This window comes from Phasianus colchicus, chromosome 24 (assembly GCF_987193195.1).
Source record: "Phasianus colchicus chromosome 24, bPhaCol1.hap1.1, whole genome shotgun sequence".
Taxonomy (NCBI): Eukaryota; Metazoa; Chordata; class Aves; order Galliformes; family Phasianidae; genus Phasianus; species Phasianus colchicus.
In genome coordinates this window covers 6300204-6327115 of record NC_143459.1, presented here as the reverse complement: position 1 = coordinate 6327115, position 26912 = coordinate 6300204, and the positions used below count along the sequence as shown (strand labels likewise).

Here is a 26912-nt window from a genome sequence, read left to right as displayed (position 1 = left end):
GGAATGCTGTTACACCACTACATCTCAGTAGTGTGACAGTCTGCAGAGAAGGAGGAGGAAAAAGGGGGTTCTGCGATGCTTGAGAAGTGAGAAGAGAGCTCTGCACGCCAGCTCCGGGGCGCAGATCGGCTGTGGGGCTGGGCTGAACCGAGCTCCTGTCAAAGCCACTGCCACCAGCAACTTCAAAACAAAGCAGAGTCTGGGGAAGGAGGGCAGATGCCCCACAGAGAGAGGGCTCTGCGCAGGGCACCCCAAACTGATGGCCTTGGCAGTATCCAGGAAAGCAGGAGGAGAGCGGGGTTGAAAGAAAAATGAACAAAATGACAACCAAAGAAACTGATGCACGTTTGGAAACAAAACCATGGTATAAGGAATGGCTGTGGAGGCACCGGAGGAGGGAAGGCGGGGGTACAGCTCTGCACTCACCAGCTTCACGCCCGACAGCACCTCCAGCAGCGAGACGAGGTTGTGGCCGTCCCTCAGGTCCTCATAGAGGTCATTGATGTGCTTGCGCACCTGGAGGGGGGAAGGGGACACTCTGGGTGTTTGCAAGCAGACCACTCCCCAGTGTGTGCATTTAAAGTGGTTCCAAGAGGATCACTACAGAAAGCAGCCTCCAGCTTCCAAAACCACCCGGCAGATGATGCTGCCTTCCTCAGATGCACCAGCAGGTCCCCATTAACCCACCCCTCCCCCAGGACATCCCATAATGCAGCACACGGAGCTCAGTGCAGCAGCAGCAGCTGAGCCAACTGCACTGCCCAACATCTCCTAAAACACCACATGGCCCCACTGATGAGCAGAGAAGATTCCTCCTGTGTGCACCAGCACAAAGCCCCCATGCCTGCTCTCTCCCCCCAAACCCACCCCCTCATAAGCCCTGCCCTGCTGCATTACTCAGCCCCGGTGATGTCCCCACAGCCCAAACCAAGTGGGCCCACTTTGCCTCCTCTGAGAGCTGCAGAAGGAAGCTGAAAGGCTGACACAGATATTTGCAAAACTGCCCATAAAGCATCACCGTGGTGCTCCTAATACCCAAAGCACTTTTCTTCCTTTTGCAAAAGGAGAATTAATTTAAAAATTACTTGGCAGTTACACAAGAAAAGCACCTCGTGGTGCAACGTTCATCCCAGCACATCTGCACCTACCAGAGGAAGGCTTGGATGACACAAAACATAACCAAGAGCTGTGGGCCAGCAGCACCGCTGTGTGCAGTGGGGTGCTGCACATTGGGATGCATGCAACGGTGCAGCATGCAATGGTGCTGCATATTGGGGTGCTGCATGCTGCACACACACCGTGAGTCCCAGCAAGGCTCGGGTACACAGGAGGTGAAAGTTGCCATCAGGGCTGCACTGCGATGTCACAGTGCCCTCCAAAGGCACCAACACGATTCCAGCGCAACCATTTTTGCTCAGAGTATGAACGCATTTATACCTCAGCACCAATGCAAAAGTTCCCAGATTGTAAAGCAGGTATTCACCTGCCAGTCCTGAGCTGGAACGGACAGACAGACAGACAGACAGACAGACACTTAACCTGCCTGGAAATAGAACATGCAGCTCTTACCTTCATCAAGTGTTTATTGACCCATTTAGTGAAGGTTTTCTTTTGGACTCTGTCCCGTTCATCTGTGAAAAGAAAACAAAGGCAGCTCTGGGTCAGTGTTTTTCATGCACAAACTCAAATGAGGGGAAGAGACAGAGGAGTCGCTGCCGGTGCCAGAGCTGCTGGCCGAATCCTGCTGCTGGATGGGAACAGGGGCTGCTTACCACGGGTCCGTGGGACGGGGCTGTGCTGGGAGTCAGAGCCTGGCCCGGCACAGAGCAGGGCAGGGGAAGCTTATTGGCGGCTTATTCCTCCATGTATTTTTGGTTCATTGGATTGCTGGGACTTAGGGCTTATTTCCATTGTACAGCTCAGCCCCGGCCAGGCAGGGGACGCACAGCACTGCCCTCGGGGTCCCACACCGGGTGGGCTGGGGTGCCCCAAGCCCTACATCCAGGCAGCAGGGCTCCTCCTGGGGCGGATGGGATGGGAGCTTTGTGCCAGCACCGCACAGCAGCAGGCAGCTTTGTCCTGTTGTGCTCGGTGACAAACCGACACGAGAAACAAAACAAAGGGGAGAAAGGGCTCCGAACGGCGCTGTGCTGCCTGGGGGGCCAGCTGGCAGCCCCCCCCCAAGGGATGCTCGGCATAATCTCACAGCCAGCCCCGACCAAAGGGGATTGCCCAGTTTAACGGTGTAATCTCAGAAGAGAGACAGCACCTGGTGTGGTGTGGAGGCTGTGGGACGCTGCCCACCGGCTGAGCGTGCCATGGAGGCATGGTGCTCCGGGGCAGCGTGGTTCCCCCACCCAACAGCGCACACTGACACACGTGGCACATCGCAGGCACGGCCTCCACGCCTCGCCCTGCGCCCACAGCACGGCTCTGGGTGCCCCAAACCGCCCCGCACACCGGGCTCTGCCTGGGCACGGTGTCCTAAGCACACAGCTGAGCCTCGGTGCCACCGCCTGGCACCGCTGCCCACAGAAGGAAACCACTCCGAGGGACCGCTCCTCTGCCCACCCCACAGCCACGGTGCCGCGCCTTCCTGATCCCTGCGTTAATTTAACGAGGGGTGGGTGAGGTTTGTCCCTGCTACCAGCGCGACGCAGAGCCCACAAGCAGTGCCACGGGGCTGGGAGAAGCACTAACCCATGCAGCACATCCGGCACAGCACACGCGCGCTCAGCCACCTCTCCTCCACGCACAGACGCTGTGCCTCCATCGCCCGCGCTGGGTCCTGCGGGGCGGCCGCTCCCTCCGCTGCGGGGTGGGGTGGGAAAGGGGCTCCGGGCGGCACCTCCAGCCCCGGTGGGTGACGCCGCGGGTGGGTGACGGCTCGGCCGCAGCTCCTCCCTCCGCAGCACTTCCTACACCCGCTGTCCCCAGCTCGAGGCCCGGCAGTTCCTCCTTTGGGACATCGCCCAGCGCCCCACGCACACCATCGCCGCCCCACGCTTCCTGCAGTGCTGAGCCCCGCAGGGGATGGGCGCTCCTCCGGGAACCGCAGCGCTGCGCCTCCGACGTCCCCAGATCCCAGCAGAGACCTTTGCAGACTTCAGCTCACTGCACGTTCCACCACGAGGCAGTGGGGCAGGGCGGGCTGCTCCTCACCCAGGGAGCAAGCAGAAGAGGCTGCAGCGCCCGGCAGCACTGCGCAGCCCTGGAGCTGGGCACGGCCCGGCAGGCACTGCGCTCGTTTCTCCCCCTCTTGTTTTCCAGTTAATTGCACCGGCCGTGCGAAGGCCAGGACGGACAATGCCAGGACGGACAATGCCGGGCTTCTTTCCCCGCTCACGCCTCCCCACCAGCGCTCTCCTCACCAGCGATGTCCCGGGTCTGAAGCACCGGCGCTGGGTTCCGGCTGTGGGCTGTCGTCCTGCCCGGCATGCGGGGAGATAACGGGGGCCTCCTTTATCACCTCCTCTCTTCCTTTTCTTCTAAATATAATCCCGCTGCAGACCTTCAGGTCCCAGCCCCGGGGAGAGGCAGCAGTGTCCCTGCGCATGGCAGGGGCACGTGGGGAAGGGATGCGTCACCGAGTGCTGCGCAGTGAGCTTGGGGTGGGCCGGGGGCTCCCGGGTGCTCTCCCCGTGCCCATCTCGCACAGAAGCCGTGTTTTGCCCTTGTTGGCCCCGTTTCACCACCCCCAGAAGGCCGTGACTCTAACTGGGCTGCACGCACCCCATCGTCCCAGCTAATTATAATGCCCGGCTGCTGCTGGCTAACAATATTAAGGCCTCGCAAGCTTATCCCCTCTGGATAATCTTTCCCAGACTCACCCCCATGCAACCTGTTGCAGCCCCCCCGCGCTTCCCCGTCTGTCCCTGCCCACCACTGACCCCCCAGCCCCATGGCTGCCGATGGCTGAGGCACAGCAGTGACAGCGGGGCTGCAATCGGTGACCTTGGACCATCATTCCCTGTGCAGCGAGCAGCGTCGGCTGCCAGCAGAGATCTTGCTGCCATCGGGCACCCGAAATCCTTCATCACGCGCCTGTGCCAACACCGGCTGCTGCTTTTCAGCACATTGGATGCCTTCAGAGCTGCACAGACGTGCCGCGTTTCCGTGTTGCTGCGTTCCCAAAGCAGGTGAGGCTGCGAGGAGACCCAAACCCAGCGAGTCTGGGCACAGCCCCAGCACCACTGCAGAGCTGCACCCGGGAATGGGAGAACCGCCCTGCCCCACATCTGCCCCACATCTGCTCTCTGGCACCCGGAAACCAGAGGCATCAGATATAATGGTGTGAAGCGATACAATGGGGTGAAAAGCATGTCCAGCAGCACCGTTGTCCTGCGGCACAACCCGTCCCAACACACACAGGTGTGGGGCACTGGGGTCCCATGTGGGCTCCCCACAGCTCTGCTCTAGCGGCAGCTCAGCCCCGTGCTGTGGCACAGAGCACAGCTTGCAGGGACGTCTCTGAGCTGCGCACGCCATGAAAGCCGCTCTGTGCACTGCAGCACCCGGCCGGGCGCGGGGTGAAGGAGGGTTTTGTTCCATAGACACATTTGGAAACAAACTTGAAATTCTGAAGCAAATCACTTTCACTTTGAACTCCTTCAAAACATGAAAATAAAGGGGATGCGTTTTTTTAAACGTGGTACTTCCAAGATGGGGGACGTGCAGCAAACTGCCCGGAACACGACGGATCCGAAACGTGCTGGCTGCCAATGTGAGCGCTGACAGAACCCATCAGGACAGCCGAGTTAATCGCACAGCAGCTACGGAGCGTTGCGAAACGGGGAGAGGAGACGGCTGTGACTCAGCCCGAGAGGAACGCAGCACAGACCTGCGGTGCAGAACTGCCCCACACACGGCGTGGGACGCGGGGACACCCAGCAGCGGGGATGCAGCACAGCCGGGTTGGGCACAAAGTGGGCGCAAGATGAGCTCCATGCTCTGGGCGCTGGGTTGGAAGGGATCTGAAAGCCCACCAGGCCACAACCCTGCTGCGGGTCAGGCTGGTAACAAGATTTATATCTGCTCTGGAGGTTTGGGAGGCAGGAAGGAGCATCTGCCACAAGTGTAAGGGGGGAAAGGAGAGCATGGAGAGAGCAGGAGGGGGGGGAGGCCTCGTGTTTTCACATGGGCCCGGGGTGGGCTGGAGCCGCAGAAACCAGGAGGGGGTGCTGGCAGGAGGCGGCCGGGACAGCGAGGGCACCGCTCAGCCCTCGTGAGCCCTGCGCGGAGCCGCGCCGGGAGCGCAGCAGTCCCTATTTTGGGAAACTGAGGCCGGGTGAGCGAGCAGCGAGCCGCCCGGCGGCACCGAGCGCCCGCCTGACGTCAGCAGAACGCAACCACGTGCGGGGTTCGCACCGGCACAAAAAGCGGCGCCGGACCCCCCGCCCCGATGCCCCCCGGGAGCGCCGAGCGGAGGCACCGCGCAGCCCCCGCGGCCCCGCCGCTCCTCCGGGCCCAGCGCTGCCCCTACCTGCCCCGCTGCGGCTCCGCCAGTACAGCACGCCGGCGATGCCCAGGACGTGGCTCAGCACGAAGGCGGCGGGCGGCAGATAGGAGCCCTCCGGCAGCGGCATCGCGCGTTACAGCCCGCCCGGCGCTGCCCGCGCGGCTCCCGCCTTCCTTCCGCCCCAGCACGAGCCCGGCATTGCCGGCACCGCGGGCCGCCGGAGGCAGAGCTGCAGGACGTCCTCCCGGGCACGGCACGGCACGGCACGGCACGGCACGGCACGGCGGCACGGGGCGGTGCGGAGCTCAGAACGGGGACAGAGTTGAAGCGGAGCTCCGGGCCGACGCCAACATCTTCCCCGCGCGGTCAAACTTTGGCCCCCCCTCCTCCTTCCATGGGAGAAACGTCATCTCCCGGATTTCCATTCCCGGCCCTGCCGGACGGCCGCGGCCCGGGAGCAGCGGCTGTGAGCGCGGGGCGGGGGGTGCGGGGCTGTGCGGGACTGGGCACGGAGTTGAGCGGCAGCTCGGGGCACCCGGCCGCAGGAAATCCCCCAGCGTCAGGGGACGGCGAGCGGAGCCGGGTTTAGGCTGTGTGCGATCCTCCTCCGCTTTACAGGAAGAGCAACAAAAGCTGCTTGGCATCTCCCTGCGCTCCCGGAGCCGTTGCTGGACGCAGACGCAGCAGGGCAACAGGCGTGGAAGCGTGCATACAGCACGGCAACGCTTTCTTTTCCTGAAGCCCACGGGCTGTAGGAACGCAGGGCCTGAAGGAGGGCAACGCTCTCAGGAGATACCCTCACAAGACAAGGTTTCCCTTTGCACCTCCTAATGCTAAAGCCCAGCCCAAGCAGGTGATGATGCTCTGTTATCCTCGCAGCCGCCGCTGGGGCACGGGGTGGGTGATGCTCCGCAGTCAGACGGTGCCAATGAGCGGCCCCCACCCGGCACAGCCGTTGTGCTGTGGTTTCGCTTCTCACTGGGGCTGCAGAGCCCCAAATCCTGAGGTGAGTCAGAGCCGGCAGCCCAGCCCTGCTGTGACCCCACGCACACGGTGTGTGAGCTGCGCCCCAACGCTCCGCAGCCCCCGGCAACCAACCCCTCCCCAGCACTTTGCTCTGCTCTTTGGGCACACGGAAAGTTACTCTGAATTCAAAGCGGGGTTTGCCCTCACCGCGGCTTCCAAGAAGTGCTGAGATGAGAGTATGAAGCCCCACACCCCACGGGCCGGAAAGCTGCGAAACCACAACCCAACAGCCGCCAGCCTGGAGAGCACCACCAGCAAAACGCGATGGGCCCAAAAACACGGTGAGGTTTTGCAAAACCAAGCACAGCACAGCTCTCAAATGCCACGGAGAAATCTCAGCCACAGCCACGCCGCGTTCCTGCAGCGCTGTGGGCCGGCAGGAAGAGAAGCAGGCAGGGCTGAGCGCTGTGGCAACGTGTCTGCGGAGCTGTGGCCCAGCCCAACTTAAAAATATTCCAGCACAGCTCCCATCTGGAGCGATCTGCTTTCTGTTAAGAGAGGGGAAACACAGCAGGAGTAATGACTGCCCAACAGCGCTCGCCCGGCCACCATAAATAGCAAAGGGGCACTGCACCCCATGGCAGGAGCTGCAGGAGCTGCTCTCCCCTTCCTGCTCGCCCTGTCCCGTGCCCCAGCAGAAGGCACTGAGCACTTCCAGCTGCTTTATCTCCCCAAGGAGGGGATGCTGGATGAGCACTTTGTGTTAGGAAAACAGAGGTCTGGGGGTGACAGCATCACACCTATGGCAAAAACATCGCCAGATAAGGGCCTGCGGGATGCACTTGGTGTCAGCAGCCATCAGATGCCCTCCCAGCAGGGGACTCAGAGCAGCCAACACCGCAGCTCAGCACTGCCCAGCGGCTGTGCTCAGGGTGGGCATTGCCGTGGGCCGTCACTGCAGCCCTGCAGTTCAGCACTGTGCGTTTCTTTCCGCTCAATTTAACATCATTTCCCCCTTTGCTTTTAATGCTCCCTTTAATGGCACAAGCTGTTCCTCGAAGCTATTCCTTGCCGCTGCAGGAAGCTTACGGCGGCTGTCACTCACTCGGTCAGAGGAGCGGATGGCTGCTGTGGGCTTTGGGGTGCCTCTGCGATGCTCCAGGGGCAGGGAGCCCCCCCAGGCTCAGCCCCACACGATCAGGGCCCCGGCACAAGGCCACCCCCAGCCATGGAAACCACCCCACACACAAACACCAGCAGCTAATTTTAGTTCCTTGCAAGGCGGCTTCTGCAGTTCTGACTGTCGCCTCGGCCCGAAAAGGAAACGGGCGGGGGGGGGGGGGAATGCACATCTCCCGGCCCACCAGGAATCTGGGGCAGGGGGGACCGGCCCCACTCCATGCCAGTGCCCCCATTCTTTGGGGTGCCCGTGCGGCAGCTCACAGCCCCATGGAATGACCAGAGCTCCAGCATCCCACGGCTGCTGGCTCCTCACCAGCGCTCCCATCCCAGACATATGCAAAGCGTTGCCAAAAGGCTGAAAATAAGGCAGCCTTGCCCCCTCCCCCCCCACAGCCCACCCCACTCAAGGAGAAAAATGTCTTCCAGAGGGTCCCCTTGTAGGGATGGACTTGATGCTGAGCAGAGAGGGCACAAAGCCACGGCCCAGTCTGCGCAGCCAGAGCTGAGTCACAGCTGGTGGGGGCTGTGCGTGTGCTCGGGGCTGAGCCCCCCCGTGCTGTGCGCCTTCCCGGTGAGTAATGCTGCACAGCATGCAGCACTGCCGGCATCTCCTTATATGACTGAGGACGCTGCTGGCACAGCACCTCTGCATCCCGCAGCTCTCCAGCACCGCCCAGGGCCGCACCCCCAGCAATGGGACGAGTGATGCCGGGGACGTTCCTCCACCCCTGGGTACAGCGGACCCCCGAGAGGCACCCGAAGCCACTCTGCCTTCAGCCGGGGCTCACGTCCGGCAGCACGGTGCAGGCAAGCAGAGGTGGCAGCCAGGTGGCACTGTGGAAGCACTGAAGCACTCAGACCCGGGCGCTGCTGGGGTTGCAGTGGGAGCAGAGCGGGTGCAAAAACTGCGGGCACCTGGGCAGCACCCACGGGGCGGGGTCTCAATGAGCCCCTCCTGCAGCCCCCGGGTTTCTGCACCCCAGCCGGCCAAGCCCATAGAAATGCCCTCCATCTCTTGCAGCAGGTAGCATTGCACGGGACAGCGGCTATGAGAGCAGCAGGAGCTCCTCGTGCCTGCCGGGGCACAGGTGTGGGACTGCAGTGCAAGCGCAGGGTTTCCTGCTGTGCTCACTTTTCCCTTTCTGATGTGTTTTTTTTTTGTTGTTGTTGTTTTTTGCTGCCTTTCTGGGAGTTCTGAGGGCAAATCTCGGTCATTTACGGCGGCGGCTCAGAACTGCCAGGGAGTGAAGGATTTTTAGACCGAGGAGCCAAGCCCCGGGGACGGGTCCTGCTCAGCACGGCAACGAGGAGCGCGTGGTGGCAGCTCCAAGCGGTGAACCGAAGGAAGGAGGAGCCGCCGTGCCCGCGCTGTGACCCGCAGCCCCGCATCCCATCTCCATGCTCACACGAGGCGCTCCAGAACATAATCTGCTCAGCTCCGCATGACTGCATCCCTCCAGCCCGGGCAGCACCGCGCGGCTCCCGAGCCTCAGCCGGGTTCCGGGGCTCCCGCAGGAGCGCAGCGCAGCCGGCCTCAGCGCGGCGTTAAACGCGGCCGCAGACAGACGCCGGGCGGCTGCAAGCACGGGCACGGCCCGGCGGGCGCAGGGCTCGCTCCACCCTGCCGTCGGCGCCGGAGCCCTGGGAGAGGGAGCCCAGAACAAAGATGACGTTTCTTCTGATCTGGGCTGCTCAAAACAAAGCGGGACGGGCGGGCCGCGGCTCCTCCCGGCGCTGCCTCCGCTTTGAACGGCGCACCGCTACAGGTGAATCAGCGGCTGCTCCCGTGCGGGCACAGCCTGCGCTCCCAACGCGCAGCGCTGCCTCCTCGCTTCCGTCAGCCTCGCGTGGCCCCGCGCCGAAGGACGGGGCTGAGAAGCGTCTGAAGGGCGGCCGGGAATCCCCAGGAGCGGCGCTGCCCGCAACCCGCGGCCCCGTGAGCTCCGGCGGTGTCCCACACCGCAAGGCCTCCGCGGGATGGGGGAACGGCTTTAAACGCAAAGAGAGCAGATTTAAGGGAGATGTGGGAGGAAATCCTTCCCCAGAGGGTGGTGGGGCGCTGGGCAGCCCCTCCCTGCAGGTGCCCGTGGCTGTGGATGGGCTCCGGGCAGCCCGTGCTGGGTGGGCAGCCCCTGGGCCAGATCTGTAAGGTCCCATCCAACCCACCATTCCACGATGCCACTCCACAAGCTGTGTGTGCAGTTAACAGAAGGCTTTCCTCAGCCCGGGGCTGCCCAGCGCCAGGCCACGGCCACGTCCTCCAGCCCACAAAACACAGACAGGGCACCACGAGTCAATGTTTAACCACGGCACAGGGCCCCATTCCACCAAAGGTCGGCGGGACGCGGCAAGGCAGCGGCAGAGATAAGGGGGAAGCTTCCAGCCCCACCATCAGCAGCAAAATCTGAGCTCCAAGGAACTCGGAAAAGGAAGTGCTGATGATAAGAGTGAGATGTTCCCCTTTCCAGCAGACGTCTGGGCACCAAAGTCATAATCACAGCTTAAAAAAAGACTTCCCTTCCCAACACAGGCCTGCCGGGATGACGGCGCAGGGAGCCGGGCTGGGAGCACACAGGGAACGGCCACGGCAGCGCAGGGCAGTGATGGAGGCACGGCTGAAGCAAACGTCGCTCCTGCTGGCGTTCCTTCTGCAAAGCAAACAGCAGAGCTGGACTGCCACCTGCTCACAGCTTAATCATTCCCCAGGAGCGAGGCTCGCCATTAACCCTTGGGTTGGGGCCTCGTGCCCAGGGCCCCACGGAGCTGAAATAACTCAGGAGTGGAACATTTTCCTCTGTATCCGTGGTGAGCTGCGCCCAGCTTCCTGCAGCCCCTCAACCAGAGCAGGAACAGGAGCAGCCAGCACCACGCACAGCCTGGCCTCTCCTTTGTGGGCAGTTTTTGAGGTCCCAGATCCAGCAGCTTCCCACAAGGGCTGACAAGCTGCCAGCACCACGTCTCCACAGCCCTGAGCACAGCACACTCCCCTCCAGGGGACCCCAAAACAATGTGGGAAACCCCCTCCAGAGACAGGTGTGACAGAGCCCAGCAGGGACAACACAGGCGGTGTGAGCTGGATGCACACAGTGCAGCACTCCACGCACGCGGGTAGGGTGGCATCTCCTCCAGAACTAATCCAACTCAGCACAGCACAAAGCCAAGCGCTGTGGCACAGGGGATGCCGGGACAGTCAGTGCCATCACTCCTTCCTTCGCACTGACCACCTCCATCCACCCGCCTCCCGCCAGCACTCCCGGCTGATTGCTGGGGCCGTTGGCTTTCTGCTGACACAGAGCTTCAGGCATTATTTCATCGCTTCCCACTTCTGAGTGGCCTCCCCTGGTGTGTCATCGGGCGCTGGCAGCCGGCCGTGCCGCGAGCTCTCATTGCACAGCACTCCGAATCCTGCGGGGACTCCAAGCGCAGCCCCATCCAGGAGATGGGTTTGGTGCTGGGTGAGGTGAGAGGATGGGGACAGGACGTGCAGAGGGGAGAGGCAGCCTCCAGGAGCCATGCACGGCCGGCCTCCAGGAGCCATGCACAGCCGGCCCGGCCGCACGCCCACGGCACGCACGCGTTTGCCTGCCTTCCCAGAGGCCTGTGCCGACACGGCGAGGTGGCAGCGTTCCCAGCATGGGGGAGGACGAGGAAGCCGATGCCATCTCCGGGTCCCTCCCTTAGCCCTGCGGCCATGGGGACAGCACACCTCCGCGGAGCCGAGCCGCCGTCGGGTAAACAGCAGCTCCTGAATTCCCAGCACGCCCCGCTGTCACCTCGGCGCGAAAACAACCCCATGGCGCAGCTCCAAACCGGCACCGCACGGCATCCTGCACCGCTGTGCTGCAGGGCTGAGCCCCCCATGGCGGGGCTGGAGCTGCGCCCGGGATGGATGGACAGACAGCCCCAGTAGGACGGACAAATGCCGACACGACGCAGACAGCGCCAGCAGAGCTCGGGGCCGCTCAAGGCCAAGCTCTGCACTTCCCACAGCAGCTTAGGAAGCAGGAAAGCCGGCGGGGGGAGAGGCTGCCTGAATCAAAACCCTTTTTCTGCCGGCTAACAAAAGGCCTGGTGTCTCTGCAAACAGCCTTGTTATTCTAACTGGAGCCGAAGGCCTCTTGGCAGCAGGGGAAATAGGAAAACGTTGGGTGAGTGGGATCTATCCACGCTTTGTCCTGGGCGTGCAGGCCAGCAGGGTGTTTACACAGGGCATGGCCCACGCACGGCCCTCTGGCCCCACAGCCCTGCCAGCGACAGCCATGCATCATGGCACGGAGAAGTGGAGAACTGCAGGCAGGAGGGCCAGACCACCGCATCACCCCAAACCACCACGCTGTCCCGGGCACAGGGCCTGAAACTCTGCATATGGGATGTGCCGAGTTCCATCTGAAAATTGAGGTCAAAGAGAGCCCAGCGACAGATTCTCTCGCTTTCCCCTATAAATAGAGGGCAGGCAGACAACCTCCAGCCCTGATCTCATTAGATCTCCCAACTAAGCAGCGTGAAACCTGATTAGCACCGAGGGGGTGGGTGGGCACACGGCGATGCCAGCACCCAGCACAGCTTGGCTGGGCAGCAGGACAGCCTGAGCTGCCAGCGCACTGAGCACACCCATAGCAGAGCTCTGCTGTCCCGTGGATGCTGCAGGATGTTGCTGGAGCCAGAGGAAGGCAAACAACGCGCAGTGCAGGCGGGCAGGATGGGGACGTGCTCGGGGCACATCCGCTCCGTGCAGTGCAGGGCACCCGGCTGGGCTGCACGCAGAAATGGCCACACTGCAGCTGCTGTGCCAGATCCTCACTGGACCAGAGAGGAATTCGGGATTAGAGGAACAGGGAAGCAGGGGCCTGATACCTCTGTTCCCTGCAGACCTGCTCTCCCACGGAGAAATTTAATCCCCGTTAAAAAACACATGAAATAATGCCATTGCTAACGTTCCTTGAGCAGCTCTGTTAAAGCACCAGCACAGCACCACAGACAGCTGCCAGGTCCCGTGGGCCCAGCCCAAGCCCATATGATGCTCCTAACAGGGCCCAGCGGGACCCGTCCGCAGCACGCAGCCACCTGCAGCACAGCGAGGTGCTGGTGGGAATGCTGTTTGCTCCCAGGATGCCCTCAGCACCCCGGAGCAGCCCCAGCCCCCCCGGCCCCCACCCTGAGCGCAGATGGCCCGGATCCCTTATCAGAGCCGGCCACCTTGAGCCTGGGGAAGACATCACATGATGGGACAAAAGCAAACGGCGATGGGGGGGCAAGCTGCAGGCAGGGCTCACTCCATTTCCCACCCCTCCCCTGGGCCGCCACGCTGCACCCAAGAAGCTGCACCCAAGAAACACTCCTCTTCCACAGCAGAATCCCACCGGGTTGGCCTGAGCACCACTTCCCAGGTCAGCAGCACCGCCGCCCGGTGCTGGCACACACAGGGAAGGATGGACGCAACCCTTCCAGCTGCTGCTGGAGGCTCCTTTCCACACCCCAGTGCCCACCCGCCCTTCAACTTTGGGGTTTGAGCACAGCTGGGAAGCATGGAGTGCATCAGAACTGCAGCCATAGCAGCAGGTGACATCACACGGCCCTCACTGTGCAAGGGCAGCCAGCAATAACCTCTGGCAGTTCAGCTATGCTGTGGGACTGCACAGCCCCTGTTCCCAGTGCTCGCTGTGCGTGGGGTTGGGCACCAGCAGGAGCTCCAGCAGCAGAGACTGAAGGATGAAGGAGCACTTCTGCTCTCTCGCAGGCCGCTGAGAGCGGTTCTGGAAGCAGCAGCCCTGCAGACAGAGGCCATGCACACGCCTGGGAAGCTGCAGGGACAAGCAGAGGTCCACGCGAGGATGCTTTGCCACAGGGAAAATCTGAGCTGGCTCCCTCGGGGGAAAGCACGTGGCAATGACAAGGTCAGATGCAGCGGGGAGATTAGCCTGAGTGCACAGAGAAGGCCAAAAAGATGCTGGATTTTATCTGGCTTCCAAGTAAACAGCAAACTTCTGAGAAAGTGAAACCGGCTGTCGTCACACCACCATGGATAAAATTAACCCGGCAATAAATTTGTAATCAAATGGGCTTCCTGAGCCGAGCCCAGGGCTCTCGTCACCTTGGGGCCATGACAGTCTGCTGCCCCAGGAAACCCGAGACAGGAAGCTTCCAGGGAGGGCTGGGCGACCTACATTATCTCCTCCGCTCCCAAAACGACCCACAGCCCCACAGCAGCTGAGGAGAACCCCACTGCCTCCCAACCAGCACCCTAAACCCAGGAGAAGCAGAGCTGAGGGCAGCACCCCAAGGGCTGGGGTGGGGGGGGGTCAGGTCCCCAGCACTCTGCGGGACAGCATCCTTTGTCCCCAGCACAAGGCTGGGAGCTGGCAGCACCACGCAGGCGGCCATAGGGGATGGGGGGGGAGGGGGTGGGAGCCCGCTGAGACTTGGCACTGCTGCTGGCACCGCGCCGGGGGTCAGGGGACTGTACTTGCACACAGCCATTTACATATGAAACGGCCCCAGCTCCAATATCCGCTGCTGCCTCCACCTCCCTGGGGAGATGAATAGAGATGGGGGGAGATGGGAAAAGAAACCAAGCTGGCAATAAACCCTCGCTTCCCAGCAGCTTTGTGCAGCCCCGCTGCTCTGCTCGAGGGGAGCCTGGCCGGGGCTGGGAGCGCACACTGAGCTCTGGCAAACACCAAAGCATCACCACAACAGCACAACGCGGCCATCTCCCAGCAGCAGAGCCCGGCGCTAACAGCAGCAGACGGCTGCAACAAAGGCAGCACCGCTTCCACGCTCGGATGGTGCGGAGGAGCCCGAGGACGCCGGCAGCTCCCCAGCCCTGCACACAAAGGGGTCCCTCCCCACTCCCGGCCTCTCCCAGCACTGGGCACCAACCGGCACACGCACGGCGATGTCACACTCCTCGCACGCTGATCCCCAGTGCCAGCTGCAGCGGCGCAGGGACCATTTCTGATAGACACCGCAGCAGCATAAGAAAGTGAATTATATTACCCCCGGACACGATAACTCATGGCAGCTGTCAGGCACGGATTAACCCCTTGCAGCAGCCCCGCTGGGTGGGGAGACGGGCAGCCGGCCGGGGAACAACTCCCTTGGCTCCCTGCTAAATTAAACATGGGATTGATTCACCTCCTCGTGCAGCAGGATCAGCTGGTGCAGCCCAGCTGTACCGGGGAGGGCGGCAGAAGGGGCGAGTCAATGCGGGGCCATTCAGTGACAGGTGACGGCATCCCGGCTGCTTTCTCCTTTCCCCAGCACGGCGCCATTCGCTTGGCAGCGGATCCCAATACCTGCATGCGGGTGTGTGAGGGGCTGGGAGCAAAACGTGGGAATGGAAAATGAAAAAAAGGGGAAAAAAAAAATAAAAAAAGCAAGGCACGTCCCCATCCTTAGAGCTGGAAAAAGCTGCATCCTTACAGCCCGTAAAGAGGAGCCGATCACAGGGCAGAAAGGCAGCAGGGAAGGGCTGCGTCACCAGCACAGAGCGCGGTGCTCAGGGTGGAAGAGCTGCAGTGAGAGCAGAGCCACTGAGTGCCACCGCCCCACAGCACAGACACTTTGCTTATTGTTATTTGCAAGCCAGCTTGCGTTTCCTCTGCTCCTCGCAGGGCTGGGTTACCCGGAGCCACTTGCTTTGTGCCCAGATACGCCCCCAAATACCCAAAGAAAAGACAAAACAGGGAAGTGGAACGGAGCCACGGAAGCACAGCCTCTCCCAGGCACTCCCCCAGCAGAGCCAACCATCCCTCCACGTCCAGGGGGGACAAGGTTTCCCTCCAGATCCCACCCGTGGGCAGCTCCCCTGGGTCACAAGGGGGACCCCAGCTCAGCCCCACACGCCGCCCCCCACCCCTGGACGGTCGTACCTCTCAGGGTGCTGATGCCGCCCAGGAACCTCCTGTATTCATTTGAGTCCATCGTGCTGCTGGGGGCCCCGCGGCTCAGCAGGACGCATGGGGCTGGCGGCGTCCCGCAGCGCAGGGCTCACCCCACCACCGCTGCCCTTTGGCCACCGCAGCCCAGCCCTGCGCTTCCTGGTCTGAGGACTGCACCGAGACCTGCCCTGGATGAAGCCACCCCTCCCTTCTTGCAAATGAGCCGCATGCCCGGCCCCCACCACCTGCCCCGGCCGGGGGGTCGTGGGATCGGGTGTCCTGTAGGTATTTCAGGCTGGGAACAGGGAGGTGGGGCAAAACCCCAAAAGGCCCTGAGGACGGCAGGCAAGTCAACGGGAAAGGGACGTGCATTCAGTGCATCGTGACACTCGGGGTGCTGCAAGACCCCACAACACACCTCATGCCCCAACTCTGCATGCACCACCTGGAGCTGCGTGCCACCCACGAGGCCACTGCAGAACCCAGAAGGAGAACGCTTGTTTTGTAGGATCTGTTGGCAGCAGGAGCCATCCTGGTGTGATGCAGGGGAAGCTGCCCACACACAGCGCCCAACCCACAGCAAGGGGCTGCACCGGGAGCAGCCCTGTGCCACCTGCCCAAGGAGTTGAGCAAGACCCACTGCACAGCCCTCCAGAGATCCTATGGATGCAGCACCCCTGGGTGCTCACACCGCCCGCGGCCCCACACAGAACCCCGGCACGGCCCTACAGCGAGCAGCCCTGTGCGGATCCACACTGCCCACACACACCCAGAACCGGTTGGCCCAGCTGGGACCGCCGCAGGCAGGCGCACGTCGGGTGTAGCACTTCCCTACCAGAACCCCAAAAGCAGCTTCTGATCCCAACAGCTGCTGATCCACCAAACTGACAGCCAGAATTGCTCCCGAAACTCCAGCGGGAAGCGCGGCTGGGCAGACGGAGGGTTTGGGTTACAGCACAGCCCTGCACAACCAGGGCGCGGTGACACCGGGTTCGGGGAGCTGCAGCCTGGAAGGATGAACCGACCCGCAGGCGTGGGGATGGAGCCCATTCATTACTTCTGCTGAGGGGAAGCAGAGCTGAGCGCTGATGGGCGGCCGCGTGGAACAGCGCGCAGACGGCCGGGAGCAAATCCAGCAGCAGCGCAGCGCTGCACCGCGCGCACCCCGGGACCCCCGGCTGCCATTGGGCTGCATGAGGAGCAGAATGAAGTTGCTGCAAGAAGCCGGGCTGTCACCACTATAAATAGCACAATGGAATTTTCCTCTGGAAAAAAAATAGAAGGAAAAAAAAAAAACAAAGAATCCCAAAAAGCTGCTTCTTGCTGACAATGGGGCTGCAAGAAGGGAAGTGGGAACATGGGGACAGAAAGCAGAGGCACAACCACCAGCAGGGCTGTGCTGCCAGCGTGGGGACACCAAGCACTGAGCCACTGTCCCTCCATCACCGCTCTGCTCAGCGGTGGCCTCGCGCTACAGGGGGAACAAAGCCCAGGGATTGGGTGCAGAGCAGCTGCTGAGCATCCAACTGTATTCACTTCTCTCCCTTCCCGAGAAAGGCGAGAGGTGGGATGGCACCATGATCACCCAACACAGCTCCAGCAAACCCCAAAGCATGGGCACGGGACGCGACTCAGCAGTCGCCGCAGTCGATGCTCCAGTTCCCACCGCCGCCTGCAGAGCTGTCACCTTCACTTTGTCGCTTTGTCCCTCTGGGCAGTAAAGGCAGGAAGTGCCATGGATGCAGTCAAACCCACCACCTGAACCCTGGCCCCACGGGGTGTTTTGGGGAGGAACAGAGCTCCCCTCCTCCCGCCCCATGGGGTTCAGGCAGCGTGGGTCTGACGCCAGACCGCTCCCCAGCATCCCGGCTCCTCTCCCCTCGGGAACGCCAGGAATGCCCGGCCTGCAGAGCACTGCAGCTGGCCCGGAGCCGTGCGGCCATGGGGACAGGGCATGGAGGGAGCTCACAGCCCCGGCCCGAGGAATCCCAACCTCCCCAGCACAACAACTGCCTCGCAGCCGGAATCACAGGCATCCCGAGCAGCCGTGGGTGAGATGTCTGCACGTGCAGTGCATGGAGCTGCCCGCAAGGAGAGCGGTGCAGGATGGCCACGTGTTCCCACGGCGGTGCCTGCGGGGTGCTGGCATCACGGCTCGGCCTGCACAAATGGGAGCAGCTCCTCCAGAGGACTCTCGTAGCAAAGCTGCCCAAGGTCAGCCCTGCACAGCAGCCGCACGTCTGGCCTCCTGCAGGGAGGGCAGAAGCACTCCTGGAGCTGCAATTTTCTGCTGAGACCTTTTGCCAGTTTCAGTGAAAGACAAACAAAAACAAACCAATAACAGAAGTTGCCCCTTTGGCTGACCTGGAGCATGGCACAGGGGTGGGATGCAGAGTGCTGGGAGTTTGCCCTCCTGCCCCCACAGACAAACAGGTCCGGGGTCCTTGCCCCAGGAAAGCGGAGCAGGGGATAAGCATAGGGAGGCTGCAGAGCTGTGCCAACACTGCTTGGAAGTGCTCCATCAGCTGCCATCCTCCAGACCTGAGCTGCAAGAGAGGAAAAACAGCATGGGGAAAAGGGGGTGTGCCCAGGGACATTACCATGGGTGAGCACGTAGTGCTCACTGCAGAGCAGCAAACGGGAAATGAGGAATGGGAAAGAGGCAGCCAGGCTTCATTCAGGGGGAAACAACCCGAAGGCTCAAATCATCACAGAGCCCCAGCCAGCAGCCCAGATTCTACTGATCCAGATCACTGATAAACAGCAGAAATTATGGAGCAGATGGAATTCCTGGAGCTGCAGCACTGTGTCTGCAGGGATACAGCACATGTGAGCTCCCTGTCCCACACCACACAGTGTCACGGGGGCCGATTCCCTTTTGGCACCTCCCTGACAGCAGAGGGGTCCCAGCCCATCCTCTGCCACGGATGCTGGGAACATCCCATAGCACACCTGAGGTCTCACCTCACCCCACCCACAGCCAGACACCAAATGCCCGCAGCACGCAGCCCCTTGCCCACAGGAAGCCCATGCTGCAGATCCCCCACACTGCATGGGATCCGTCCGCACACACAAAACCCCACAACCCAGCTTGGAACGACGCTTCCCCAGCTCAGTAACACAAACATCCTCTGTGCCTCTGGGAGCAAGCACAGCTCAGCGGGGTTCCCCCGACCCAGAGCCGCCTGCGTGTCCCTGAGCCCTGGCTGCATGCCCAGTCCCCCAGACAAGCGAGGGCAGAGCTGAGACATCAGTTCTGGGCTTTCAGCGAGGAAGGAAGGAAGGAGAGGGAGGAGCTGGAGGCAGCACCCAGCAGGGATGCTGTGAGCGGGGATGCTGCAAGGCTGGCTGCTGGGGACACGGGACAAGGACACACAGCGCAGTGCTGGGCAAAGGACTGGGTGCCCGTGGGGACAGCAGAGTCCACGGGGACAGCAGAGAGCAGCACCCTGAGCGGCTCACAGAGCCAGGGCAGCTCCCGGCCTCTCACCAACCAGCACCCAACTCAGCTCCTCTGTGCCCGGAGCGCCCCGGGGTCGGCAGCCCAGTGGGACGAGCTGCGCTGTGCCCCACGTGGAGCCCACAGGCAGGTCGGTACGGCTGCGTGGACAGGGACGTGCAGTGCAGGTGATGGCTGCCATCAGCCCTGTCATTACGGCCGCACCGCTCCCCGTGCCGGGCGTGTCGTCACCGCGCTGGCATCGCACCCACCGCCCCTCCTCGCCCTGCGGCACCGCTTGCCTCATCCTCCAATCCTCCATGGAAAACACAGCCAGGACTCAGCCCCGGCACGGAGCTCAGCTCGGCGAGGTGAGCCGCAGCCCTGCGGTGCCACCCGGCTCTGCCTCTGCTCCCCACTGAGCGGCAGTCGGTGCACACAGCTCCTTCCTGGAGATGCGATGGATTCAAGCTGACAGCGTCGGCTCAACCCCACACAACCAGAGCTGATTCGGTGCCGGAGGTCACAGACCGCACCCGGGGCACCCAGATCTGAGCAGAGCCCACGGGAGCTCCTGCAGGAACAGGAGAAACTGTGAATCACAGTCCCCAGCAGTCCAGGGTTTTTTAGGTGCCTATGAAGGGATTCATCACCCTTGGTATTCAAACAATGCCGTCAGAACGCTTCCAGGAATCAGCAAGAAAAAAAAAAAATCCCTTTTCTATGCTCCCCTCCGGGAGGTCGGAGCGTCTCCTCCCGCTGAACTGAACTCAGCGACACAAAGGAGAGCGCGGGACGGGGCTGGCGGGCACCCAGCAGCTGGGCAGCAGCTCGGCGTCCCCTGGGAGGGAAGGAGAGGGCCGAGGCACAGCCCCACGCAGCGCCGTGCCAGCTAAGGAAGGAACAAGGAGGCTCCGCCAGCGGCTCTCGGCCGCCCCAACCCACTGAAATGAGATCAAAGCTCTCCGGCTCCAGGTACCACCTGCACCGTGTCTGTGCCAGCGGTGACCGCAGCGCTGCGCCCACAGCGCCCGGCGCTTTGCTCTCTGAAGCACGTCGGCATTTTCCTGGAAGGTGGCACAGAGGAGCACCCACCGCTCAGCACAGCGCCCGCAGCCACGGCCCCATGCAGGTGGAGCAGCTCCAGAGGCCTCACCGCGTCCCGCAGAGACGATGACGGCACCGCGAAGGCAGCAGAACGCCAGGCAGGCGAGGCAGGGCGCGTCCCGCCATGGGGACACAGCGGCTGCGGCTCCTGCTGTCCCACCACAGCCACGAGCAAAGCAGAGCTGCACAACACACAGCCGCGGCCCACAGTCCGGCCGTGCCAGCAGCGCTGCATCACCTTCCTGACCCCCAGCTCCCCCTGTACCAGAGATGCCGGCACTTCGCTCTGCCTCCCAAAAGCAGAGCCGCTGGCCAGGGGCATCCGTGCCATTTAAACTGTGCTGAGCCCTGTGCAGGGGGCAGCTCCCGAGAGGATGAGGAAGAAGCATTTCCTTCCACAGCGCTGCCCAGCCCTGCAGGCTGCACAGCCCTCATGCAGCTCACACTCATCATTGCTGAGGAATGATGTTTATCTTGCAGGATGGAATGGTAACAGCAGCTCAACGGCCGCAGCTGCCATCCCCATGCCTTCAAGGCTGCCCACCGGCCCAGCAGGGCACAGGTGAGACCCGGACACACCATCCAGCTGCCTTCCTCAGTGCAGAAAATCAGTGGGAAAAAGGAGCTCCAGCCATACAAGGAAGGCTCCAAGGAGCCCCAGCAGATCTATGCCACGGCTCTTCCCCTGTCCACCGCACAGCCCAACATTATCCCTTCCCTAACAACAGGTCAGGAAGATGGGGTGACAACCATCTCCTGCTGCCCCAACTCCAATGCACCACAGAGAAGGGAGAGAAAGCAGGGAGGGTGAGGAGAGGGAGTAGGAAGTGACTGGGAAACGGATGTGCTGAAACTACAGCTCTGAAGTTCTACCCGTGACCCCCCAAAACATGAATTATCTTGAAGGAAGGATTTCACCAGGATTGATTAGTTAATGTTCAAGCACTCTAAGCACAGAAATGCAGCACTGTGTGCACCTGTGGTGTGGGGCCACACTCTGGCAGCGATTTCCTGCAGGGCAAAGCACGGGGCCGGGATGTGTGATGGGAGCAGGGCCAGCCCCGTGCTGGGTACTCACAGGCAGACCCCTTCCTCCCTGCTCAGAGCCCTCCATGTCCATTGCAGCAGCACATCCCAGGGGACAGAGACGTCCCCAAAGGCTCCACCACTGCTCCCAGTGCCATGTTGGGAGCACGTGGCTGCACGTCCCAGCATGTGCACGGCATCACCGCCCAGCAATGAGGCAACGGGGCTGGGACCGCACCGAGCCGCTGGGTGCGGCACCACTGGGGTGCAGCTGGGATGCTCAGCCACTGGCTTCCAGGTCCACGGAGGTCCCCGTGCCCCCAGGGGAGGCTGAAGGCCACCAACTCAGTCTGTGTGCACACACTGAGGGCTGCAATCAGTGAACTTCACAGCCCCGCAGCACACACTCCCCGTTCCCACTCCCACCCAGGATCGGGGTGCAGCCGGACGGCTCAGCCCCACGCGGCGCCCACGGCTCTGAGCGGCGCAGTCCGGCAGCAGAGCTGCAGAACACCTACCTGCCAGCCCAGTCACGCTCAGCATTTCAGCTGCCTACACCGGGAGGCTGATAAAGAAAGCAATCACGGGGATGTGCCATCTGCTTAACCCCTGCTCTGCAGCTACAGAGCAGATCCGCAGCCAGGGAACAGCCACGCACCGCAGCGGGACCCATCGGTGTGGCTACAGGCAGAGGCCCCACTGCTCATGTTAATCGTAAAGGCTATTTTTCACTAAGCAGCTCCGTGCAGAAAGCTGCTCCCCACGTTTCTGAGAGCTCACATCACAGCTCCCGGCCCAGGCAGCACCAAGCGCCCACCTGCCCCTGTGCTGCCGGCCCGAGGCCCATTCCTGAAGGATGAGGTGGGAGGAGGGACGAGCCGGGAGAAAACCTGAGTCCCAGCAGGACAAGGACAGCCCCGCAGCGGGGATGAGGCAGCATCCAGCAGCCCAACAACCTCACGGATCACTCCTGTACAGCACTCACAGCAACGGCGGGACGTCCTGGGAAAGGAAGGGAGCTGGGAAGGGAAAGAAGGCGCAGGAAAGCTTCAGTCCCCGAGAAACACTCATTTCCCCTACGCTGAATGCAACCCGTGACCAAACTCACCGCCAGCCCAGCAGCGCGGCCACCCCCAGCCGGGTATTTCCAGCCGGCCCGGCACGCCGCGGATGAGGGCAGCGGCACGCCGCGATTTCGTCTTCTTTCGGCACTGAGAAAAGCGATGCGAGCGGAGGGGCAGAGAACGGCCGCGTCACGCAGCGCCGGCACCGAACAGAACCGCCCGTCGGAGCGCACGTCGGGCACCGCGGGGTCACATCGCCCTCCCGGCCCGGGCACAGAGAAACGGTAACGGGGCGGGTAACGCGCGGCCCCCGGGGATCGCCGCCCCCGGCAGAACCGCGCGCTCACCGCGCACCGCCCGCGCGACACGCGGCACACCGGGACCGCAACCCGGGACACCGCACCGCCGCGCGGGGCCGTGCGAAGCCCACCCGGGGCGCGGAGCCGTTCGCTCGCCCCGACGCAGAACCGGAGCGCCGCGGCCCCGCAACCGGGAGCCGAGGACAGCCCGGAGCGGCGCCGGGCCCGGCGGGCCGCCCGCGGAGCGCCGTACCTTTATAGCGCTCCAGCACGTCCTCGTAGGCCTGCACGAACTCCTTCTCCTGACTGCGGTCGGCCGGGAGCAGCCCCGGCACGTACCCGGCCATGGCGGCCTTTGTGCCGGCGGCCTCCGAGCAGCGCCCGGCGCGGCGGTCAGCGCCGATCTGCGCGGCCCCGCTTCCGCCCCGCGCCGCCGCCCCGCGCCGCCCACGGCCACGCCCACCCTCCTCGAAGCCACGCCTACCCTCCTCGAAGCCACGCCTCCCGCAGGCGACGCCCACCGATTGGCCCCGCCCGCCTCTGGCCCCGCCCCACCGACGGCGGCACCGGGAGCGCCGCGCCCTCTGGCGGTAGCGCTGGGTCGGCACCTCCCGGGGGCGGCGCTCGGCCCGGCGCGTCCCACCGCCCCCCGCCCGCCCGGAGCCCCGCTCGCAGCGCACCCCCTCGTCCCGCCGTGCACCCCCAGCACGGCGTCCCGGCGTTCCCCGCTGCCCCCAGCGCACCGGGGATGCCGCGCTCGTCCCCCCCGCCCCGGCTCCGCCCCCCCGATCCCGTCGGGCGATTCCCGGCGTTTGGGGCCGCCGCAGGACGCGGCTTTTTGGCCCCGGCCGCGCCGTTCCCATGGCAACCGGCGCTGAGCGAGCGGTAACCGTGGCGACGCACAAAGCCCCTTCCGCGCCGCCCTGGCACCGCCGCCACCCCGCACCCATCGCCCGGCGGCACCGCACCCCCCCGGGGACGACCCCGCACCGGGCACGGCACTGCGGGCACGGCCCTGCGGCACCGCCCGCTCCCAACCGCTCGTCTCCCCCCTCCCCGTGCCCCGCGCACGGAGCTCAGCGCGCAGCGGGGATCGCGGCCCCTCCCCGGGATCCCCAACGGCCGCCCCCGCAGCGCCGCTCCCCCCGCACACAACGCGCTGAGCGCTGCCGCTGTGCTCCCGAGGGACAAAGCATTCCCCGCAAACGCGTCCTGAGTGGGGACGGAGCGGTAAACACTGCAGCCGGCGCTGCCCGATATCACGGCATATCACAGCATCGCCCAGCACCGCTCCAGACCCACACAACAAACCCAAACCCTGACCACGCTGCCCTGCAGGATGAGGGGTAAACGTGTTTGGGGTCCTTGAAGAGCAGCCCCCCCACCGCAGCCGTCACTCCCAGGAGGACACGCGGACCGGCAGCCCCCGGCCCCATAGCCAGCCGCTCTGCCCTGCCAGGGACTCCGCCACGTCCCCATTTCCTCGCTCCGGTGGCCATAGAGGGGACCCTGACCACCCGGCCCCACATTGACAGTGCTGTGCCGGCGGTGCCACCACATCCCCCAGGGCACAGAGAGCGTGGGGGGACCTGAGGGGGCTGAGAGCTGTGCACGACCCCGGCGCTGTGCCCGCAGTGTCCCTGCACCGCTCACAGAGCCCAGCGCTGCAGCAGCCGCTGCCCCCAATCCGGGCCCAAAGGGACCGATCCCCCCCCGGGTGTGGGGTGAGCGTTGTGTAATGCAAAGCTCCGAATCAACATTTCAGCTCCTTTGCAAACCGCTGACACCAAACTGTCTCCAACTCTTTCTTCCCGGCTCGGCGCTGTCTATTTGCACCACGCGAGTTATTTTTAATGGGAACTCTGCATGAGATCGGATTTTGTGACATCCATTCGCCTTTAATCATGTGTTGGATCGACCCAGCGCGACGATGGGTGTTCGGCATCCCCATCCCGGTGCTCGCAGCGGGGCTGTGCGGGTGGGACGGGAGCGGGGCAGGACGGGGCGGCTGTTCGCTGCCCGCGGCGCTGGCGGTGGGGCAGGGCCGGGCCGCACCCTGCGCATTTGCCTCCCCCCGGTCCCAGACGGCGCTTGCAGAGCCTTCATTTGAATCAACTGGTTCTTCCTGCCCAGAGCACGTGAGAGCGCACACAGCCCCGTGTGCCGGTACTGGGGATGGGTAATGGGGTGCTGGGCGAGGCGGGGGCTGGTGGGCGCTGAGGGCTCAGTCCGTCCTGTGCTTTCCCATGGGCAGACCAAAGTCAGGGTCTGAGGTTTCCCGGGGCTCCTTGGAGGGGTCTGGAGGTGCCAACATCCCAGCATGGCTGTCAGCATCCTCCTCCTCCGCCCTGCAGCACGGGCTGCACCCTGAGAGCCCTCGGGGGAACTCGGTGTCCCTGTGCCACCAGCACAGTCAGGGCTCAGCGTGGCCCTTTGGTGTGGCACCGGCTGTCCCCAGAAGCCCCGGCACACAGCCAAACCCGGGAGGAAACCCCAAACCTCCCAGGGCGAATTCCTGCCCGAGTCTGGCCAGGGGCAACGCTCCAGCAAGGAGCCACTCAGACCTTAATGAGGCCTCCCAACATCACCAATGAGCCCCGGAGGTGACCCATCATCAGCTGAGAGCAGGACCTGAACCGCAGCTGTGCCCAAAGCCACCACGGAGCCAAATCTCACTGCCACCAATGGCCACATCCCCCTCCCCCACCGCAGCTTACTTGTGAGCACCATTCCCAACCTCTGGGCACAAACACACCCAACACCTTTCCATCCACCCCAAGCCATGCCAACCAGCAGCCGATGGCAGCTGACGGCCCCATGGCAGGGAGGGTCACCCTGGCCACATTCTCCCCAGCGCCACGGAGCCCCAGACGTGGGCATCCCGTGCTGTGGCTCTGTGGGGCACAGGGCCAGCCGCTATGGGGCACAAGGCCGCAGTCATCTCCACCACCACTGGGAGACCGCACCCCGGGCGCTGCGTTACCTGCAACTCTGACGACAGCCCTCTCGGCCGGGTCCAGCACCGAGTCCTGGCTCTTCCGCTTCTTCTGCTCGTGCAGGGGCAGATTCCATGGCAGGGTGTCCCCGGGGGGGCACGGGGAGAGGCTGCCCGAGCGCTCGCTGCGGTACGACCGCTCACTCCGGCACGATCGCTCGCTCCGGCACGACCGCTCGCTGAGGGTCTCCTCGTCGGAGGACGACATGGCCAGCAGGGCAGCAGCTGCGGGAGGAGCGAACACCGCGTGACAACGGGACAACGGCCGCTCCCTCCCACCGCGGGCGCCGGGGGACAGAAGAAGGACCGTCCCACCACGGCCACGTCTCCCTCGTGCCGATGTCTGCACGCCCTCCCGCCGCTCCTGAGCGCTGCCTCAGTTTCCCCATCGCCGGGAAGCCGCTGCCCCGGGAATGGGGCCGGCAGCGCAGCCACCCCTCCGCCCAAAACCCACAGTGGCATCCCCGGCACCGGCTCGGTGCCACAAAGCACAGCGCAGCCTCTGGGCTCCATTTCTTTGTGCTCGGCACAAGCAGAAGACATCAGACCCGCGCTGCCCTTTGTACCTGTTTTTTTTCCCTCCGAGTGGGAGCAGCCTTAAAAATCCCATTAATTGTGTCAGGAGAAAATGGTAGGGCTCCCTGCAGCGAGCAGGGGGAGAGCTGTGTGGCACACACACGCTGGGCAAATGAGCACCTTGCATGAGGCGTATTTATAATAATTCCTATTGTATCCTCTGTCTCCGAAATGCATCCGAAATGTGTGGGGCTCCAACAGCCACTGTGCCACAGCCCTCCATCGCGCAGAGCCTTTCCTTATCCCCATCGTTTCCTCAGCAAAACGCGAACAAAGAGAACCCCCCCCCCCCCCAAAAAAAAAAAAAAGATGGAAAGAAAGGGAGAATGGCTTCCATGACTCATTCACCCCCACCGAAAAGCTGCGGAAAATGCATCCCGGCGTGCGGGCAGCTCCAGCGCTGGGCGGTGCGGGGCCGGGAGCGATCTGCGGGGGGCCGCAGGTGCGGGGGCAGCGCGTCCTCAACGCCGCCTTTCCGCGCTCCATCCCCGCTCTCCGCTGCCGCCCGACTCCGCTCCATCCCCACCCCGCAGCCTCTCCCGCCGCATCCCCGCTTCCCCGGCTCCGCTCACCCCCCGCTCGGTGCGGCGCGGCCCGGATCTGCGCGGGCAGAGCGTGACGCTCCCGCTCCGCTCCCGGTGCGGCCGTTCCCGGCGCCGCCGTGCGCTCCCGGTACGGCCTCGCCGCGCTCTCCCCGCTCCGCCGCTCGGCGCCTCCCCCGGCCCGGCCCGGCCCTGCCCACCGGGGCGGCAACGGAGCGGCGGGGGGGTCCCGGTGCCCGCCCCTGCGCCAGCCCCGCCGGGCACCTCTACATCGGGCCGCCCCACACCGGGCATTCTTCAGGGCCGCCCCAGCACGGCGGCTGCCCCAGGGTGCCCCCACCCCCCAGTGTACCCCAAATCCCAGTGCCCCCCTCCCCT

The 26912-nt window shown here is 63.6% G+C and overlaps 1 protein-coding gene across 7 annotated transcripts in view; it reads right to left on the bottom strand.

Annotated features, from left to right (window-relative positions):
* Nucleotides 1-26686, bottom strand: part of MACF1 (microtubule actin crosslinking factor 1) — a 114346-nt gene extending 87660 nt beyond the window's left edge. For 2 of the 7 annotated variants that reach the window (XM_090123807.1, XM_090123802.1), the window contains exons 1-4: nucleotides 26565-26685; nucleotides 25405-25641; nucleotides 1570-1631; nucleotides 427-516 (exon numbers count right to left, since the gene is read on the bottom strand). In XM_090123807.1, the coding sequence (XP_089979933.1) occupies nucleotides 427-516; nucleotides 1570-1631; nucleotides 25405-25624 (372 nt within the window). In that variant the 5' untranslated portion in view covers nucleotides 25625-25641; nucleotides 26565-26685. Of the gene's footprint in view, nucleotides 1-426; nucleotides 517-1569; nucleotides 1632-2700; nucleotides 3749-5482; nucleotides 5701-25404; nucleotides 25642-26564 lie in introns of those variants that run through there. The other 5 variants (XM_090123806.1, XM_090123809.1, XM_090123808.1 and 2 more) reach the window with 4 other exon arrangements.
* Nucleotides 26687-26912: the final 226 nt, after the last annotated feature.